The sequence below is a fragment of the Ciconia boyciana genome, chromosome 7, assembly GCF_034638445.1.
Source record: "Ciconia boyciana chromosome 7, ASM3463844v1, whole genome shotgun sequence".
Classification (NCBI taxonomy): domain Eukaryota; kingdom Metazoa; phylum Chordata; class Aves; order Ciconiiformes; family Ciconiidae; genus Ciconia; species Ciconia boyciana.
In genome coordinates, this window is record NC_132940.1 from 31,740,300 (window position 1) to 31,758,145 (window position 17,846).

The 17,846-nt window shown below is 43.2% G+C and overlaps 1 protein-coding gene across 8 annotated transcripts in view; it reads right to left on the bottom strand.

The window, feature by feature from the left end:
• Window positions 1-17,846, bottom strand: part of RASAL2 (RAS protein activator like 2) — a 189,470-nt gene that overhangs the window by 11,255 nt on the left and 160,369 nt on the right. For 6 of the 8 annotated variants that reach the window (XM_072866624.1, XM_072866623.1, XM_072866618.1 and 3 more), the window contains 7 exons: window positions 15,634-15,778; window positions 12,214-12,358; window positions 11,080-11,316; window positions 10,174-10,375; window positions 7,256-7,455; window positions 5,537-6,398; window positions 1,015-1,149 (listed from right to left, as the gene is read on the bottom strand). In XM_072866624.1, the coding sequence (XP_072722725.1) occupies window positions 1,015-1,149; window positions 5,537-6,398; window positions 7,256-7,455; window positions 10,174-10,375; window positions 11,080-11,316; window positions 12,214-12,358; window positions 15,634-15,778 (1,926 nt within the window). The remainder of the gene's footprint in view (window positions 1-1,014; window positions 1,150-5,536; window positions 6,399-7,255; window positions 7,456-10,173; window positions 10,376-11,079; window positions 11,317-12,213; window positions 12,359-15,633; window positions 15,779-17,846) is intronic. The other 2 variants (XM_072866625.1, XM_072866621.1) reach the window with 1 other exon arrangement.

The following is a 17,846-nucleotide window of genomic DNA, read 5'->3' on the forward strand; positions in this document are numbered from 1 at the left end:
GGGTGACCAAACTTACAAAACAGACCAGTTTGGGACCCAAACTAGTCATTCTACAGGACCTAATCAAGGCATGAAACCACGTGTGAAGACAGAGCAAATTATTCGCTACAGAACCGAGCCTGTAAGTTTACTTGGCTGAGATTTTGTTGTTCTACTTACTGTCTCTGTGGACAATCACTTCTGCAATAGTGCAATGAATCTCAACATATTCCACTTTGTTTGGGTTCATTCACTTTTCCTAATAATCCTATGCTCCTGCTTCTTGTCCACCAAATGTTCTCCTCCTTTCTCCCTGCCTTCTCAAAATGCCAAACCTCTTACTAAACTACTTCACCATAGCAGCATATGGATGTAACTGTATTTGGAAAAGTGGTATCTACTCCTGAAAATAAATACGCTTTAAAAAAAAAGATCATGGACGTTTCTGTGCAGCCCAGAAACACTGTACTACCTAGATGACAGGCATTGCCTCAGGTGAAGCCCAAGACAAAATTTGAATGCAACTACTGATGAAGACTGAATTGCATTTACAGAGTCTTGTACAATCACTTACATATCCTAAGCTATACTCAGTCGGGTTAACAATTGTGACTGTTTTTAAAATGGAGTTTAATGATCACTAAAGAGTTTTGCAAGCATAGAAAAATGGCAGTATGCTGTAGCTATAGTGTTGTCATAAAAAATAATTACTTGAGCAGGATCTAATACAGTTAGGCAGTGTGATTCACGATGCACATAGTGTCAAATACCAGTCTGTAACGTACAAACTCTCAGCTATATCAGTTTGCACCCATTTGACATGCTACAGCCTGTGTGTGGGTTAATTTATAGTATGGGATACCATACTACAGATATGTGTGACAGCATGTACAGCAGGAAGTTATGCCAATACAACCTGTGTTTGAAAGCATGACTCTGTCAAAGCAGTGCCTGAAAGCCGTTCTGAATTCGGCTGTGGAGTGGACAGGACTCACTGTCAGCCCTCGAGCTGGCTGCATACAGAATAAAATCTACCTTCTCAGCATGCTTGACTTCATCTGGATTCTGCTCAGTGTCCTCCTCTACTTCTTCATACTGTCCATTATTGAGAACCCATGCAGCTGTCCTTTCCACTGGTGACATTGTGGCAGAGTCCACAGGTGACTGAACCTGGAGCAGAGATACCTGTAAGCATTTTTCAGAGAAACTACATACAAGTCAGCTCTAAAATCCAGTTTATGTGGAGGAGAAAAGTGACCATGAATCTGTCAGTCTCGAAGGATCCCCAAAATCTCTCTTCATCCTCCCTTGACTTTGGACCCACTTACTTGAGTCCCTCTAAAACCAATGTACTTGAGAAATTTTTCTTCCTTGCTAAGCGAGCTTCTCTCTGGAAAAGTTCTTGTTTCCAAGTCCTGTTCACTTCCACCTTTCCCCTTTGCCAGATTTTCAGTAAGGCTTTCTCAACCTGTGATTTCTCTCACAAAGAAAACAGAGCGACGAAGCTTTGCTTGCAGCCTGTTTAGGTAAGACACATTGGTTTCTTTGGAGTACTGAGGAGCTTGACTTGGGAGCAGCTTTCTCAGCCAGGCTGGAGACAGACTGCAATAGAGGATGGGGTTGCATGGCTTGGATATGAGACAGCACAGCAGTACTTAAAAGTGGCAAAGAGGTGTAACATTATCACTGTAGTGCCTATCAGATTTAGATGGTCTATTGTAGCATATACACCCAGACAAGGCTGTGAAAGTAAGTCAGGGCCAGCAGTGTTTACTAGAACTGTAAAACATCATCAGAGGCTATCCTCTTTAAGGGAATCCAAAAAGCAAGCCAAGAAAAGAAACAAGAAACTCTCCACCCGGCTGGGGAAAATATGGCTTGCTACAAATTCCAAGCAATTTTCATGGACAAAGACAAGTTTATAAGCACAGGAATTAGCATAATTACCCCTGAAAGAGCAACACTGTCTTAACTTTTTGAGAAATGCGGAAGAGCAACTTTGCTCCCCGCCTCCCCCCCCAGCCCTGTAGCTTCTTTTTGTGCTCAAGCAGCTCTTCAGCTCACTGCCTCATTTCAGTATTGTACCGAAGTGAAATGTGCTCCATGGCAGGGGGATTTTGAAGTCTCGGTTTCAGCGAGGAGTTATTTATGGGAGAGTAACAGCTTCTCTACATGAGTCAGGTGAGGGATCATGTCAACCTCCATTTCTGTTTCTCTTGTTCATGACGACAGGGCTGGCGAGTGTTCCATACATCCTATGCCAGCTCTGGCCAGAGGATCTGCCTGCAACAGCTCAGCTGTCCTGAGCAGTGATGAAGACTCCAGCACTGGAATAAGCCTCAGTAAGGATGGGTATAAAGGCAAAGGAAAGGAGTAGGGATTAGGCAAAAATCCCTAGATTTAGGCAGAGGTCTTTTCGCTAGAAGGAAGTCTTCACAGCAGAAAGGCTAATAGCCCCTTTCAAGTGCAGTGTGACAGCCTGGCAAAGCTCCTTAGTTAGATTTTTTGGTGGTATTTGCTGTGAGGCAGCCATAGCAAGGGAGACCATGAACTGTGTGTGGCTCTGCCACCAACAGGCTCTTCTTGGAGGCAAATACTTTGACTCTAGGAATTGCTGGAGGAATTAGGAACAGCTATGGATGAACAGTGTCACTGTTCACTGGAGTTATGAAGGACTAAGATAGCAGAAGGGTGACTATAAACTACATTACCAGCCTTGTAACAGACTGCTGATCACCAGCAAACCTTGCCAAACAACCTTGCAAGCTGTAGGAGAGAATATTTTCATCAGCCAAGCTCAGAAAGCCTACAAAGACCAAGTGGATGGCAAGCACTTCACATGCTAATGGGTTATGAGTTATACTCTAATAAAAGGGAAAAAAGAAAAGCCTGCTAGGAACGTGTATTAATTCCCCTCTTTGCCTCTCTTCCAGAGGAACACACTGACATTTCTGTTCCCACCTACCTACTAAATGGAAATGGAAGGCAAAAACTGACCTCTCCCAGCAAACAAAGGGCCTAGCTCTATATTCAGAAACAAATGGGACTTGTAGAGAACAGAGTCTAATAATTATAACGCCCACAAAGCATGCCCAGAAAGAACATGCCCAATTTCTTTTCTCTTTTTCTTTTTTAAATAAGAACAGAATTCCACAACACGATTTGCAATTAAAAGGACGCAATGGAATTTGCCTCAAAAAAATTTTGGCCACTTGATTTGGCACACTTCAAGACATTTCTCAAGGGTGTGAGGAAGGAAAGAACAAATTGATTTCTCTGAATAAAGTATGAGCAAGTACTCTAATGAATCCAGTGAAAACAATTAGTATGGAAAGTAGAGTGGAAAAATAAGTAGATGCACATCGCCTACAAGAGGGGGGAAGGAGACTGCCCTGAAGCCAGTCATAGTCGCAGGCATCTATGAAGCTGCATGTAAAAGTAACTGGAGAAGAGGGAAGTCTGAGATGTCATTTTGATGCCGAACAAGCAAAGGTAACTGATTTACTTAGGGACAGTCGAGTAATCAGCAATTTAAGATAAGAAGAGCCAGGGGTTTGCAAACAGCTAACTGAATGTTTCTTGTAAATACACGTAGGGCAGAAGCCACCCATGTAAGGTGTACTCACAAAGACTGGAGATGCAACACCTATACTTTCTCCTCCTTATCCTAACACCTTCAAAGTAAAGCCTTCTTTGCGTATTTGTGTAGGCACTTCCCGTAACAAGCCCTAAGGAAAGGCACCAGCTCCCCAGGGATTTTGGCTAGGACACTGCACAGAACCATACAATAAAACCCAGTAGATCATACAATACAGGTTCACACTGGACACCTGAGTACTGCAAAGGGAGTTTATCCTTAAAGTTTATCCTTGTTACTGGCCTAAAAATTTCCTAAAACACACACTCCAAAGGAGGACACAAACATATGCACTTCAAATAATATGCAATTACTTTTTTTGGTATTACTAACTTGGCATAATAGCCTTTGCTTTGTGATTCAGTGTTTCTGATCTCCTTGTACTTTAATGAACTGGAGGTATCAAAGTCGTTTTGAAGCCCTGATTGCTCCTGGGTTCCCAGGCATTATCCAGATTTTCCTCCTTTTAACTGTAGCATTCAGGAGTTCGCCAAGAAAGCTACACCAACAGGGATACCAGTAAAACCTTTGGCAGAGCAGGAGCTCACAGTAGCAACTAAATTCTTCTGCCAGCTTTACCTTGCAAGCCAAAAGCCTTCCCCCTGCATAACCATGTCTTCACCAGCGCTTTTGCCAACAGGGCTACGTCTGCAAGGAGGACCATAACGTCCCGCTCTTGTGGATGTAGCTTCACCAGCAGCTTGGTGCAGTCTCAGTCTCAGGGGCTGCAACTTTCTGGAGTGAAAGTCCTCACTTGTGCATGTGTGCAAAGCAGCATCCTTTCTAGAAGGTCTTGTGGAAAGCAGGAGCTTAAAAAATTTCCTTCAATACTAGGTAAGGTAAATCAAACACGACCATGGTAAACATGGTCACAGTGACCTCAGAAGTGACCTCACAGTGACCTCACGGTAAACATGGTCACAGTGACCTCACAGTGACCTCACGGTGACCACGGAAGAAAACACTTAACCCCAAGGAATAGCACAGGTGTTGCCCTCAAGAGCCTCACCCTGCCCAGCTGATAAGCCTGTATGCACTAATATTACATTTTGAAAAACCAACACCTTCCCTCTGACCTGCAGATCGAGACATTTTCTACCTTTGCTGTAGTGCCAAGCATTTAAAAACTCATTTTCTCTTTAAGATTAAACAAATTTAGGAAAAGATTTTAATACACAGCAAATCACAACAGGAATTTTCTACCCCTCCCCCCCCCCCTTTTTTTTTTTAAGGTAAAGGAATGCTGACTTTTTGACAGGAAAATCTTGATTTACAGTCGCCTATGAACAACTGATAAAGTGCATTAGGAGTTGGTACACATAAGCACTCCTTTCCAGAAAGTGTTTGTATTATTCATAGTTTGGGATGATTAATGAAAAAGCAGTATTTATTTGGGGACCAGCAATAGATTGTTGCATTGTGGTGAAATATAGATTTCTCTACACTTAGGACAACTGTACGTACTTATTATTTTGGCAGCAGTTTATTCTATGATATTTTATCTTTGTTTATTTCTCTGTTTTTAGGTAGCTATGCTTTTAAATTAGCACCGCAGGGCAAATGCATTCTCACGTGGCAATCTTAATTACAATGTGGAGCAAAGCTTCTTCTATTTTTTTTTATTCAGGGAAATTTTCAAGTTGTGTTTTTTCCGCAGGCTTGCTGCTACCTTAGTAAATGCAAAACATTTTTTTTTATTTTAGTACAAAAGCATAAAAAAATAATAGGTAAGCTAGGCTTGCCAAGCTTGTAAGGGTAACAAGCACAACTATTCCTTACATTTGCTACTGGCCACTTGCTTAAGTGCCAGTACTCTTGATTCAACTCAATTCAACTCAAAGGTCAAAAGGCTTTGAAGGTCAATGCAGCAAATCAGCTAAACATCAAAGCAGAAGGTGCCTGGAAAAAGGTTTTCCTTACCTGCTGCGTTTGTTGCCTCTGAATTGCCCTCACCTTTGGGACAGGGCTCTCTCTAGAGGATGAGGACTGCTGCCGGGACCGGCTCCCATTCTGAATGGGTTCAGTCACCATGGCCCCCGACACTCCCGACATGCTGCCCGTGCTCCGCAAGGAAGCACTGTGCGGCAAGGACTGTGGTGCTTTGGCCCTGGCACCCAGCCCAGCTTGGTCCATTTTGCGGATCTGTGCTTGGCTGCTGCTGTTCTGGCGGGGCAGCGCAATGGGGACGTGCTTGTCTGGGACCGTCTGGCGCCGGGAGAAGTCCTCGCTCTGTGTGCTGCGCTTGGTGAAGTCCTCCATGCTGCTGTTGCTGGGTCCGCTAAGTTTGAAGTCTTCGCTGTTGCTTCGGCTCCGGGAGCTGGCAGTGCTCAGGTTCTCCAGGCTGGAGTCCACAGAGGCCTTCGGCATCGGCGGAGTTGGGTTGTTGAGATGGTAAACTGGGTTCTGGAACGACAGAGGCTGGAGGCTGCCCTGTTGGTTCAAAGCCGGGTGCAGAGGCCTTCTCACCTGGGGAGCACTCTGGGGTGTGCTCTGAGTTTCCCACAGCTGTTTGATGTTTGCCACCTGTGTGATAGAGAGCTGGCTGCCGGCCAAGCGCAAAGGCACATCGTGCATAATAGAAGCGTGGTCACTGTGAGCCGTGTGAGGATCCTGGAGGTCCATGAGAGAGATGCTACGTCCATTGGGCAAGATGCTTTCCCTTTCATCCTTATCTGAGTAAGTCATGCTCTGGGTGGATGCCTGCTGAACCAATAGTAAGGTCTTGCCCCTAAAATATCCATCTACATTTTCCTGGGTTGGAGACTTCAGCTTATGCAAGTCACTGTGGAGCGGAAAGCAATTTGGTTAATTTTTAAGCAGCCAAGACCCTGAGAGATCCGTCCCAGAGAAGTCTACCTCATTTAACCTCCTCCCCTCATACGAAAGCTTCAAGGAACTATATTTCCTTTTATGAGCTCTTTGTGTTCAAGTCGGAACACACTCTTCCTTAATTACCACTTATCTTTGAGAATTATATTTGATTCAGGAAGTGCTTCATCTTTATTTTTTTCACAGGTGAAATGCAAACCATTCCCAAACTTGTGTGAGGACTCCTGCAGATCTAAATGTAAGCTCGGACGGCAGACACTTCCACGTGACAAAACTGGCCCTCATACCTGGCAGCACAGAAACTACTCCGAGACCACAGTATCCACGCTCTTTGGCAGTTCTGCCATGTCACAGCTTTCTGCTTCAGACTAACAGCGATTACAGTGTGAGAAACGCTGCACTAAACTGAGGAGGGGCTATTTTTGCTATTCCACTGGTAGCAAGTTCCACCCACAGCCCGGTTTTTCCATTAGTAGTAAACAAGCAGCCTGCTCACCAGAAGGAAACATTATGGCTGACTATGCATCTGGTCACTCAGACTAGCAGTAAATTGCAAAACTGTTTTTTAGCAGCTGAAGTCATTGACTCCTAGAGACATGTTTGAGTCCCGGGTAAGTCAAAAGCTTCAGGTCTCCAGTGCCACCTTGTGCACCCTCTTACTGGGACTGTGTATTCTCCGTGACAGAGGCCCAAGCTCCCCGCTCCTACAGCTGGCCTGGGCAGACAGTTCAGGTGATGAAGCACTCAACTCTTAACAGGCTTAACAGCCCCCTTACCCACATCTTCCCTTGAGCTCTGGCTGTTACATACCCATCAGTGGGGTCCTCAAATATCTTCTGAAGCCCTGAGGAGAGACTGCCACTGACGTTTGGACTAGAGCTGTGCTCAGTGAAACGCCTCAGCTGCTGCTGTATTGGTGTAGGGTTGGTCATTGATTTGGTGATATCAGCAAGAATACGAGGAAGAGGTCCCAGTTTTGCCACGGTCGCCTGTAGGAAGGAATTTTCACCCTAATTGGACAACAAGCACCGCGACATCCGCCAGTTTTTTTTGATAACGATGCACAGAGGCGGAGGGGTGGAGGTGGAAGGAAGGAGGGTGGGTGGTTGTGTGCGGGTGTGCCAGGACCGTAATGCAGTGTTACGGAGCAGCGTAACCACGGCGACGAGATGGATGGAGGAGACGAAACGGGGTGCAGCAGACATTGAGGAAAGAAAAGGAAATAGAAAAGAAATTAGGATTGACCCCCAAAAATAAAAATCATGCTCAATAAAACAAAACTATTGCCATTCCAATGCAAAACTATCATGCAAAGCAAACTAAGTCCAGGGTGGGTGAGGTCAAAGTGAAAACTACGGTATCTACTCATTAAAGGGCATTCAAAGACTACAGATTCAGCTAGTGGGGGGAACTTTCCAGGCAAAGGGTGTCATGTGGTAAAGGAAATGCATGCCAACAGACAAGGGGATGCGGCATTCAGGGGGATCATGAGAGAATCACAAGGGTGGAGGGAGATGGGGAAAGGGAAGGTTTTCATTTCATAAGCCTTTTGCTTTTGGCGTCCTACACTGATGCCATCTTCTGTAGCACCCTGTTATCAAAATCTAAGACATTCTTCCCTACTTAAGAGTGAAAAATAACTGCATGAAAACACCAATGATCCCAACATTATCACATCAGCCTGGGATTAAATGTGTAGCTCTTTGTTCAATTACGTGTTAGCTCAGTGTTGGCCAGGCCTAGGGTAAGAGCAGATGACCTTCCAGCAAGGAAGGCTGCTCATTCAGGCTCTTTCTCTTTCTCCCCTCTTTGGGTCACTGCTGGTTATATCATCTACAGGGCATCTTCAGCCTCTTGGGAGTGCAGGAAGGAGGTGAAAGTGCTAGAGGTTTATAATAAAGTAAAACTCTGCTGCAAAGATAATGTTCTTTTCAAAGATATCCTTATTTTTCCTGTAAGCAGGTATTCAGTCAGTTTGGCTCCAGAGAAAGGTCTCTTGACAAACACTTTCGTATAGCACTTCTGTGCCTATTAAAATCTCTGAGGTGACTTCTCTCATCATTTCCCAGTCATTACCTACAGTAAAGCAATGTAACTTTACCCCTTAATTCTTTTTAGCAAACCACTACACCATCTCCCAAGGGCCTGTTAGGGTAGATCCATGCATTTAACCTATAGAAAGGGCAAAGCATATCTGCTTTGACGGGTTTTCCAGGTCTGGCTCCTCCCTTTCCTCGCTGCCCAAGACATTTACCCTTGCATTCAGAGAACAGCTCACAGCAAGTAACTAACACCAAGTCCAAAGATCCATTTGCAGTTCTAAAGACTGGAGCTGGGTTTCTCTTGACCTACCACCTGACCAGCTGGAGGGAGATGGCAGCATTCCCTGCACTGGTGGGTTTACCCCAACTTGTAGAAATGGAGGATCTGGACTTTTGAGTGCTCACTTTGCCTGTTCTCCTGAGGCTGCTGAACCATCTTTATAGCTGACTTTGCTGCCTGTGACATTTTGCACATACACTGTGTGCATGTATGAGGGAAATGGAAAAACAAGACCATAAATTGTTATCAAACTATGATTAACTAAGATTAATATATATTGCCTTTTTGAGTCAAGGACATTGCAATTTACTCTGATGCAACAAGCTCTGTTTTTTGGTTTCTGTTTTAAATAATGTCCTGTGAGAAAATAGATACCCAACAAATAACTATTTTGGCAAACCTTAATGCAATAAAAATATTAAGAGTGCATTGCAATTCACCTCACCTCTCCAGTTTCAAAAGAAAGAATAATATAAATGGAATATGGATAAAATAATGCACCTCTAAAAGTTGAAAAATGGAACACTTCCAAGCACTTGCAAAAAAAAAAAAAAAAAAAAGACAGACTCACAGCTCAGCTTTGCTAGCTCTTATCAGCTACCTTTGCTATCAAGGTTTTAATGATTTTGGATCCTGCAAAGCCACATAGTTAAGGAAGAACGAACTACTGTCTTTTCTCCTTCTATAGCTAAATGGAAGCAATGCTTATTGTTGGCAATGTCTATTGCGATCAGCAGAACAGAATCTGAACAACGCATATGACCACAGCACAATCCATGGCAGAGAGCATCTTGCATTTTTTTACAGGATAAAACTGAGAGTGGAACCAGGTTTTTACATGCCATGCTCTTGTATACTAAAAACTAATCCAAAGACTACAGAAATGAGGACATCCCAGCAGGCTTTGGATCAGGTCTTTAATGAGAACAGTTCTGCCTGCCCAACACATTACTCCATCAGAGCTGGGCAGGGCAGGGCAGGGCCAGGTGTGCAGCAAAGCACCTCCATTAGCATCAAAAAGGGCACTGCAACATTTTCATTTTCTGTCCAAACACCCTCCCTTTTTTCCAGCTCGCTTATGAGAAAGGACGGGCTGCTCAGGGAATTCCAGGTCTACTTTTAAGCGCTGCCCCCTCCACCATTTAAAACCCATCCTTCCTTAAGGCTCTGCAAAGTGTTTGCACTACTGCTGAAGACCAGCCACTTCACATGCCCTGCTTTAGCCCCTTATCTGAAATCACGGAAAGAACAATTGTGAAATACCACTATCAAACATTCCTCCCAATAGCTGTTGAATAAGTTCTCCCCAAAGCAGGCTTCAGCTGCTCCCTCGATGTTTCCTAGTGTTTACTGCTGCTACGATACAATTGCCAGATTCACCCTCCTGGGCCTCCAGCCTGCTTTACCTTATCAAGTTGGGACACAACCTCCCATAAGAGGGAATGCAAAACTGAGAGCTCTCTGCCCAGGTCGATGTAGCCCTCGAATCCAGGCATGTTTGAGATGGTATCTGGATTAGAGATCTCCAGGAGAAAACGCTTCATTCCTCCCCACTCATGTTCCAAAAAATCATTCATGAAGGCCATATACTCTTCCTTATTACCAAACCTGCAAGAAAGGGGAGGGGGGGAAATCCAGTCAATAACCTCCACACAAAACACAGAGTACAAGTGCTTACAGACAATTACTTAAATGCTTAACTTGAGACCTGTCCTTCTGAAGATTTGGTCTGGGAGAAAAAAAAACGGGCAATTTAAGAGATTCACTGCTTTCTTGGACTTATTTAAATACTAGTAATTCACTGTTCATATTATGATCAAGGGCTCAACGCATCTCTCCCCCCTCCCTCCCACAGACACCCTTTCTCTACCCCCTTTCTCTGCATCCTCTCCCCTGTAACAGACATGCCATGCCCTTTGTATCATTCAGCTGGGAATTTTGGAGGAAGAAAGGAGGAAAATCATGATCCTTGGTGGGAACAGGCTTTTTTTATTTTGAAATAGCATACGCACTGACGTGCTAATGCACAGCTCTTCTTGGTTTTATACTGTCCCCCCTCTACTGAATTCAACGCAGCCCAAATCTGCATGCGAAAAGAAGAATTTATGTAGCTCAGCGCTGAGGTGTCTCAAGGGGAACACCGTCCACATATAAGTGAGAAGTTTCCTCCTTTCCTAAAGCTGACTTCAATTTGACAGAGAATCAACTGCCTGCAAACATGACTACCAAGCAGGGCTCTCCTTGCTCCATAGTAACCTGCAGTGACTTGCACGCCTAGAGGCACAGATTTCAGTTTTATTGTCACCACCTACTTAGCAAAATTGGCGAGATTCTGAATGACTTTAGCAATAAGTGTGAGTGTGCGAGATGTCCGGTCGTCAGGATACTCCTGCATGAGGCTAAAGAGGCTGGGGGACATGATAGCAGGGCACAGGAAGCGGAGGAAGAGGGAGGCACTGATCAGGCGTTCACTGATGTCCTGCTTGCCCCTGCTCAGGCACTGCTGCTTCCAAGATGCAAATACCTCCTTCAGCTCACGAGGGAACACACTGAAAAACAATAAAGCAGGAAATAAAATCGCATGGGCAATGAGATGCAACAAGTGGAACTGGTGACTAATCACCTGAAATAATTATCTGTGAGAAAACATCATCGGCTCTTTTTTGTTTTTCCCTTTTCTCTCTCTAGGCTAGGAAATGTCATTAGGCATCTATTCTTAGATCCCCATTTAATCTGGTGATAGTTAAGTAGTCTTTAAAGCATCCCTTGTTCATATATGTTAAGTGAAGCCATTTTCAGACACACTGATTTGCAAGCTAAGAACTACTTATCCATCACTACCCTGGAGCAAACAGGGCATTAGAATATTAAAAACAAACTGAACCAAGCTGAACTCATCTCCATAACTGAAATTCTTATTTTGCTTGTTAAGCTCTCCCCATATTTCACATGTGCTTCATCCTAAAGCAGAAAGGCCCTTCTTCTTTCACTGCTACTCAGAGATTAATAGAAATCTCTCTGCCAATGTTTCCTCCCTGTGATTTTCTGTTCAATTCTACAGATCTAAAGGGTCTGAAAGTTTTCTATACACATCAAAACTTTCAGCTTTTTATTCCAAGTTCAAGCTAAGCTGTTATCTTCTCACTTTATTCCCTCCTTATTCAGCCACAGCTCAGTATGTGTTCCCTTGGCAAAGTATTTCAGCAGAAGCTCCTGTCAGGTACAGTGCGTGGGCCTGGAACCCCTCAGTTTGGGCACAAGTTCCACCTGCAATATGGTGCCACACGTAGGAAGGTAGTGAGGAAAGGAAATGAAGGCAGTCTCAGTAGATAGATGGGTCTATGCTACTTCCTTGTACAACTGCTGTTTTCTCATCTTCAGAGGAGGAATGGGCACCCTCTAAGCAAATAATCTAATGGGGGAGAAGGGGAGCGGAGATGCCTCACCAGTAAGAATTGATAATCTTGCAGAAGGCCAGCTCACAACACATTTTCAGGTTGCTCTGATGATCTGTTAATTCACTGGATGAACATTTGCTGGGATCCACTTCACAGTTTTCATCTGACTCATACAAAGCCTTGATAAACTCCCCTGGACAAAGGCAAGAGGATGACAAACCAGGGTAGTTACATGAAAAGCCTCCTTGACACACCTTTAAATCCTGCTTATGCCTTTCCTTGGCAACTGCCTCTTCTGCTCCCTGGGTCTGCAATACAGCCTCCAGACACCAGATGTTGGGGACGCGACTCCTCCCAGCTCTTTCAGAACAGAGCACTTGCCGTACCAGATCAGACGGCTGGTGCTCTGATGCTTCAGCCTCCTGTGCCCTCACTGCCCCCAAATACAGTTGGCAATAACAGGATGGCTTTGCTTATAAACCCTGCAGACACTTCACTTATGGCCTAAAGAATAGGATTTGACTCTGTATTCAAATTGTATTATCGACTATAAAATTATCCACAGTCTTAGAAATGAAGTTGTGCTATTTGTCTTCATAATTTCCCCAGGAAATGCACTTGACAATGCTATTTATTTTTATTATTTCTAAATTTACCATTTTTTTTAATTTTAAAAAGTGTCACCTTGCTCTTGAATAAGAGTAATGCCCAAGTGCTAGCTAGAGACTGCTAATTTTCTCAACCTCTTATCAACACCTTATGACATTTTTATAGCCTGCCTCTTTCAAAATTCTTTGCATTTCTGTCATCCTTCTCTTACGGCATCACAACAGAAACTGGACACATACAAAACCAGACAAAGTTTCATTTGTTCGGCATATTGGAGTGAACTACTTACTAGTTTTCCTCCTATATATGCTAGTACACCAAGTGATTTTTAAACTGTTGTTGTTCACTAGGAAAAACTCTTTATTCATTCATTTAATGATTCAATGTCTCTTAAGTTCATCTCCTCAGATGATCTTGCTGACTCTGAGCTAACACCACAAGGCTTGTTTGTGCAAAAGGGTTTTGTTTTTTTGTCTTTGTTTTCATAAAAACCCTTAAACAACTCCCAACCCCCTCTCTGAATCTCAAGTCGGCAGTGTTCTTGTAAGCAAAGCAGGCAGAACATTTTCTTATGCTTTTTTTTTTTGCCCTGCTGAGGGCATCTAGATAACTTACTTGCAAAAGTATCGGCATCACTTCTGTTGAGCCAATTCTGTTTTAACTGTTGTTTACTGGATAATATTTTTTTCCTTAAACACATTTGAAACTTACTCTTTGTGGTCCACAAGACCCTGCCTTAATCATATATTAAGATACTCCTACAGATGTATTGAATAGCTAACACCAAGTGTAATGTTGTTAATCCTTTCAAAGAACATGGCATCTGAGCAAAATGACATTTAAAACTTGACAAAGAATTAGATGGGTATATTGTCATGAGCAACCTTGCCCTGAGCTACAGACAAACTGGATGACCTTAGGGGGATTTTCCGTCTCTCATGTCTATGATTTACAGTCTTATCACTCAGCACCAATGCTCTAAATGATGTATTAAAAGTCATTAATTTTACAGTATTTTTATGTAATTACTGCACGTTAAGGGGCTTGCAGTCAAATGTAATATACTGGTCCCACAGCTGATTGTTCAGTCTGCTGAAAAGCATAGCACAAAGTAGTATGCTGCTCATTTCTCCATACCAGGCGAGAGCCTAGGACTGTGACTTATGCTCAGTGGTTCCACCCATGAGAATAAGACTACCAGAACAGGCTCATTACACTTAAGAAATGGCCAAAATGCATATAATCACAGACCTTACTATACTGACCCTTGGAGCAGTAATTTAGCCAACTATCTCCTTGATGACTTGCCAGTGTCTGGGATTGCTGAGGACAAGTGAGACTGCTGGGAAAGCAAGCTGCCTTTTTTTTTTTTTTGGTGAAAGGATGTGGCATGGGACTTGGCTTTGGCCTGATCTTGTTTCTCTCATATCAATTTCCAAAGCTTTCTTCATCCAAGAAACAACAGGGGGATGGGTGGTTCATTGTGCAATCTTGGGTAAGAAGGATTGTGTGGAGTTGGTGAAAGCTAACTGTGGCGAGCCTGTGAGTTTCTCTGGAAGAGAGCATTCACATATTGGTCCTCTTTATTGCAATATTATTTGTGTGGGCAGTAACTCCCAAGGCAGTGGCTTATGACTAGAGCAGAACCTTTTGGTGGAGAGGGGACAATAACAGTTATCAGAATCCACCCTGGCAAGTAACCATGGGCATTAAGACCCTGCCAGGTGAATGGAGTAGGGCATCACAAGGTTGGCCAGGCAGTTTTAATGAGGCGGTGAATAAAGAGCACTTCGGATAAACACAGGCAGAAGGCTCCCTAGATAGTCTACATCTTGATCTCCTATCCTGTGCTGCTCAGTAGCCCTGCAGCCCCACTCCCTCCAGCCATGTTTATCTAAGGGTTTTTGTTGGAGCAAGGTACCAGTTTAAAAGGTTAACATAAATGTTTATGAATTAATTGCTCCATGGGAAAGGTAAAGGCTGAGCAAGTCCAAGGGTCACTCTGGAACATGCCAGCATTACCAATAGTTGCAGCTGAAGCATGTGGAAATTAGTTTTCTTGTTCTACCTGCATTCAACAGAAGTGCTAGGGTGGGCATCTCACACTTAACACTTGTTAACACCATAGCTAACATTTGCTGTTAACTACAACAGCAAGGGAAAGACACTGAGCGGAGATGCCCCAGCAATATGCAGTTGTGGATGAGAACTTGGGTCATCAACCAGATACCCCTGAGTATATCTAGCCCCCTAGGTAGTGGCACTTTGGCCTAAAGTGATTGCAGGAGCTTCTTTAACATAAAGGGAGATGAGTGAATTATATGCTTCACATTCATAACCCTTTCTGAAATCTCCACCTCATTGTATTGCACATGATACGAGATTCACTCTTGACACCCCAACATAAGGTATTGGTCTCAATTTCCTCTGTTAAACTTTGTGTCAAAAATCCCTTTTTTAAGCCTGTTCATATATCAGTTGGAACAATCACCAATGCCCACAAATCATTTGCAGTATTATACCTCTTCACCACAACTAGAGACACAAAAGAAGGTTACCCAGAAAATCATAATGTGGTGATACAAACTTTAAGAGTGACTCAGCTACATCAAATCAAATTTGCCTTTCCTTGGGTGCTGCTACTGCAGGCACCAAAGAGCATCTTCCTCTGTGTGGAGGAAGGGCATCAAGAGTAAGACAGCATATATTTTGCTATCTGGATACTAGACACCTGGGCTCAGTGCTGAAGCAGTTCCTTCCCATCCCACATCCCTAGGCACACGAGGCTGCAGTTATGTTGCAGACAGTTCAGGGTTAGCCCTTGGAATGCAAACAGGTGACAGACAGGTACTTTCTTACCTAGTGCATCGTGAAGATACTTCTGCCCTACCAACTTTAGGTATTCCTCAATAGCTTTGGTAGCAAGTGTGTTCTCCCTGAAGATCAAGACATCGTGCTCCCCACAACGATCTACCTCAGACATCACCAAATCCGTCAAGAAGTCCTGAAGAAGAAGGTCAAATGGCAAGAGGTTATTTTAACCAGACTCAGTCATGCTAGGCTAACAGCAGAAGCCAAGAAGGAAGGCTAAACAGAGGAGCCAGAGGATTACTGAAATAATTGCCCAGGTTGGGACAAGAAGTGCAGATGCTACATGTAGTATGGGCCAAGGAAATAGCGAGGGCTCCTCTTGGGTTTATTAAATTTATAAATGTTATAGATCACAAATTATAAAGGGAGGAACAAAAGTCTCTAAAATAAAACCTTTACAGCCAAGCTTGTGTTTCAGTTCAGAACCTGAACAGAAACCCTCACCAGTTTGTTTATCAGTGGGTTTGTCTGATGAAAGAAACGGTGGTATTACCTTTATCTTTTAATACTGAATATTACATAAAAACTTGGATTTAAAAATCCAAGATGGAAGTTAGGCACAAGTTCTTACAGCTTGATGAAATTTAAATAGAAGGAATGGCTTATATCAATTAAATTCACAAACCAAAAGTGGTTCAGGGTTTGGGAAAAAAGTTAACATACTTGCTGTGGATCTATATGGCTTAACTTGAACTGTATTCAAACTCCCAGACAGGAACTATCAGCAAGTCTTGATACAGTGAATAACCTCTTGATATAGGGTCTAATTCTACAGTCTTGCTTATTTCCTGAAGGGATAACTTTATGTGAGTCAAGGACACTCAGCATTTCACAAGAAATACTCAGTATTTCGCAAGATCCAATTTCAGCCACTGTAAACTTCTCAAGGAGAGGAAGCATATTTCTCCCCCTCCCCCCACTTTTTTTTAAACTGTTAAAAAAACAAAGATAAAAAAACCCCAACCCAACCCAAAAACAAAACAAAAAGCCACCCTAAAAACCAAAAACAAAACACCACCCTGCATTAGGGCTGAGTGATAACTTTGACTTGCTGCTTGCAAACAGCAACATCCTCCAAACAGTTCAGAGTGCTGTAGTAAGGTTTCATAACCCCATTAACTACAGAAGCCAAAATGCACTGCTAGCATACGAGTGTAAAATATGCAGAACAAATCATATGTGATATAGATCAAAAATACATTTAGTACTCTTGGTTTTAAATCCATTATCACCATTTCTTTTCAGCAAAATCTGAGAGAATTATTTTCACCTGGCGCAAACTGGGAACATACAGCTGCATCACCATCAACACAGTGTGACCTGGAAACATACCCTCTTTGCAGCTTTAGGTTATGGCAACGTAAGCTGCTCAATGCTTCCAGTAAACAGAGGTTCAAATGTTCAGGCACTAGGAAGGCAAAGTTATAACACTAATTTATATACCTGTTGCAGCTAGCACTGCAGGAATCCAGAGCCTGCTTTCCAGCAGGATTTCAACACAACTCTACAGGAGCTATCCCAGCTACCAGCTTCTCTTGATCAGACGAACAACGTGGTAAGGAACAAGTTCCTAGCACACACTGTCACAGAGCACCAGCCTTTCAGAGATGTGCATCAAGGGGAGAACAGTAGAGACTGGCATACGATTATGCAAACATAAAAGGACCTTTTCAGAGCAGTTAAATTAGGCTGTCCCTTGGATGTTGCTCCAACCCTCTAACTTGTGTTTGGTCATGCTTAACTTGCTCTACGTGGCATTATTGGAAGAAGCTGGCTACAGCTTGGTACTACTCACACACCCACTTGGCAGGCAGGATCCAGATAAATCAATGCTTGTTAATGCTTCTCAGAACTTCCCGAGACCTACAGGATATTTTCCCACAATCTATTTGAAGAAACTGAGACTCACTCCAATTGCTGCCTCACAGAGAACCATCAGTGTGCACCCAGAAGTCCAAATAACATCCTTGGTGCAGGTGGGATCACCATTAACCGAGTACAGATTCTCCAAATGGGTGTTCAAACGCTGACCAAATCAATGCTAGCATTGATTAGCTGACTTAGCACTGAATGAACAATGGCACCCTGCTGCTCATTGTATCAGGGACTTATTTATAAAAGTAATTCTCCAGTTTACTAATGTCTTGCTTACTTATCCTGTATCATGATTTTAGAAATACAGAAAAGGTTCCTGAACACTC